This window comes from Tupaia chinensis, unplaced genomic scaffold (genome assembly GCF_000334495.1).
Source record: "Tupaia chinensis unplaced genomic scaffold, TupChi_1.0 Scaffold000314_1, whole genome shotgun sequence".
Classification (NCBI taxonomy): Eukaryota; Metazoa; Chordata; class Mammalia; order Scandentia; family Tupaiidae; genus Tupaia; species Tupaia belangeri.
Window position 1 is genome coordinate 2,877,413 of NW_006159807.1, and position 2,652 is coordinate 2,880,064.

Genomic DNA, 2,652 nt, shown 5'->3' on the forward strand with positions numbered 1-2,652 from the left:
GTGTGCACATGCGTGCCCAAGATCCCGAGAGGAGAATGGAGGAGAAGGGATTGTGGTGTGGCCATCCCCCCTGGTGGGGGTGATTTCTCGCTTTCTGTCTCTCTGTCTCTCTCGGTCTTTCTGGGCAAGTGCACGTGCCCTATAGCAAAAAATCTCTCCAAAAAAAAAAAAAAGGAAGAAAAGGAGTATGGGGACTAGCTAGTCCTGATGATGAGGGCACACTGTGTGCTGAACCATATGGAAGGCACAGAATCAATTCAAACACGTGAGTCAGGTACCTTTCCGTTCATAATGACAGCGCTCTGTACGACAGGAGCAGTATTAGGCAGCGTACAGTTTTTATGAGAAAAGTTTAAAAAAATAACCTCCTGGGCACTTTTAAAATAAATATACCCTACTCTAAATGACAAAAATATAGCAGAAATAAAACAGGTGGGCTTGCTTCCCTGTGGGAATCTAGGTCGCTAAGGGAAGCGTTACTTGGGGCTCGGTTGGGGAGAGATGGGCAACTCTCAAAAAAGGAGTAGACAATTGAAGGATGGATACCATTGCCTATATTAAAAGCATGATGAAAGGAAAATAAGAAAGCCAGTAATCTCAGTATGAATCAGTCTAGATCTAGATTAGATGGTGGTGGTGAAGAATCCTCATCTCAAGACCATAATCATCGTGAAAATGAGAGAAGATGGCAGCAAGAGCGTCTCCATAGAGAAGAAGCCTATTACCAGTTTATTAATGAACTCAATGATGAAGATTACCGGCTAATGAGAGATCATAATCTTTTCGGCACCCCTGGTAAGACATGGACAAAAAAGGAGACACCCTTATTTTTTCACTAGAAGGAAGAATTTAAAACAAAAGGAGTTTTTTCCCCTTTCTCAAAAATATAGTATACTGGTTTTTGGAAGTTAAAGAACTTTTTAATATAACAAAGTATAAAATCACTGGCTGGCTTCTGTATTTTATAAGTAGGTAAGAATAGTGGACATGTATTGTAGAAATGCCAGACTAACAAACAGGTACATGATAGTATTAAATATTCACATATATGATTATATTTCTCTTAGATAATATTTATACAAATATCACTTAAAACTTACTTGTGGACCATGTGATAGCTTGGAGGTTAGGGTGTCTGGATCCCAAATGACTGACTACATGGTTTGAGTTCCAGACCTGGGGGCTTGAAAAACACACCAGGCATGTGTGCCCAAAATCCCGAGAGAAGTGGAAGAGAGGGATTGTGGCGTGGCCAGCCTCCTCGGGGTTGCTTTTTCACTTTCCCTCTCTGTCTCTCTCTGGTGAGCACATATGTCCTATAGCAAATTAAAACAAACAAACAAAAGAGTTCATTCTAACTGATTTGGGGAGTTAATTTATTCACTTGAATTAATAATCCCCCAGGTCCAATGTGCTCCATACATTTTTTACAAATTCGTTTTACAAATAAACTAAAATGTGTATGTTTATGTAATACTATATTTCTATGATTCATATAATGAAGTACTGGGATTAAATTTAAGTAAATATAGATTTGAAGTTTTTTTTCTAGGAATACTCCTTTAACTTCTTTTTAACTCTGGAAAAATCCACAGAACTTTTTTTTTTTTTTTTAATTTTTACCAGAGAGTGTGTATGCTCCCTGGAGAAAGACAGAGAAGGAAAGTGGAAAGGCAGGCCCCATAGGGAATGATCATGCCACAATCCTTTATCTTCCCCTCCTCCTTTCCTTTGGAATCTTGGGCATGAATACACACTGCCTTATGTGTTTCTCAAAGTGCCAGGTCCCAGTAACTGCATGGTTGGCCACATGGGAGCTAGTCACTCTAACCATCATGCCACAGGCCAGCTTCAGAATCATTGCATATCAACTGAGAATGCTTTACTAGTTATTCAAATTAAATTTCATTTTGATACATTTTAATAAAACATTTAATAAATGAAGCACTGCCAAATTGATGTACATTTGCATCTGTTGAACATTTTAACTGTCTCCATTTTACAGAGCACATGAAAATAATTATTAGTCTGACCATGAATATTTGTAGAACTTGGTAATGTAAACTTAAGTGAGCAATTTTTTTTTTTAGGAGAAATAACATCAGAAGAACTGCAACAGCGGTTAGATGGAGTCAAGGAACAACTAGCATCTCAGCCTGATTTGAGAAATGGGACAAGTAACAGAGGTACTTTGGACTCCTTTCCATAAGAACAAGACTTGATTGGAGCAATTGTAAAAGTGAAATTACTGGATCTTGTACACTATGTTTGTTTGTCATGTTTTCCTAGTTTAATGTGATACTCTTTGGGATACTATTTCTGCTAGTACTATACACAAGGTGCATGGTTAGGCAGGATAGGACGGGGGAGTGAATGAAAAGATGTCTCATATAGCTTACATTCAGGAAGGTTATATAAATGAGAAAATATACAATCAGGTTAATTACCAGCATAATACTTTTTTTGTTTGTTTGCGTTAACATTTATTTATCTTTTTGTTGTGATTTTTCAAACCACCGAGTTTGGGGCTTGAATGGTGGTTAGCAATGTAGGATTCCAACACCTTAACCATCACACCATCTGCTGGTCCAAGCAGCATAGCTCTTTTTGGTTTGTTTGCTTTTTTAGAGAGGTTTTCTTTTTTTAGTTAAT

General features: G+C 37.7%; 1 protein-coding gene across 1 annotated transcript; it reads left to right on the forward strand.

The window, feature by feature from the left end:
• Positions 1-473: 473 nt before the first annotated feature.
• On the forward strand, positions 474-2,224 carry LOC102496977 (E3 ubiquitin-protein ligase RNF6-like). Its single transcript, XM_006151138.3, has 2 exons — positions 474-795; positions 2,091-2,224. Exons 1-2 carry the CDS (start codon positions 603-605, stop codon positions 2,207-2,209), a joined length of 312 nt encoding a protein of 103 aa, XP_006151200.1. The 5' UTR covers positions 474-602; the 3' UTR covers positions 2,210-2,224.
• The last annotated feature ends 428 nt before the right edge of the window (positions 2,225-2,652 follow it).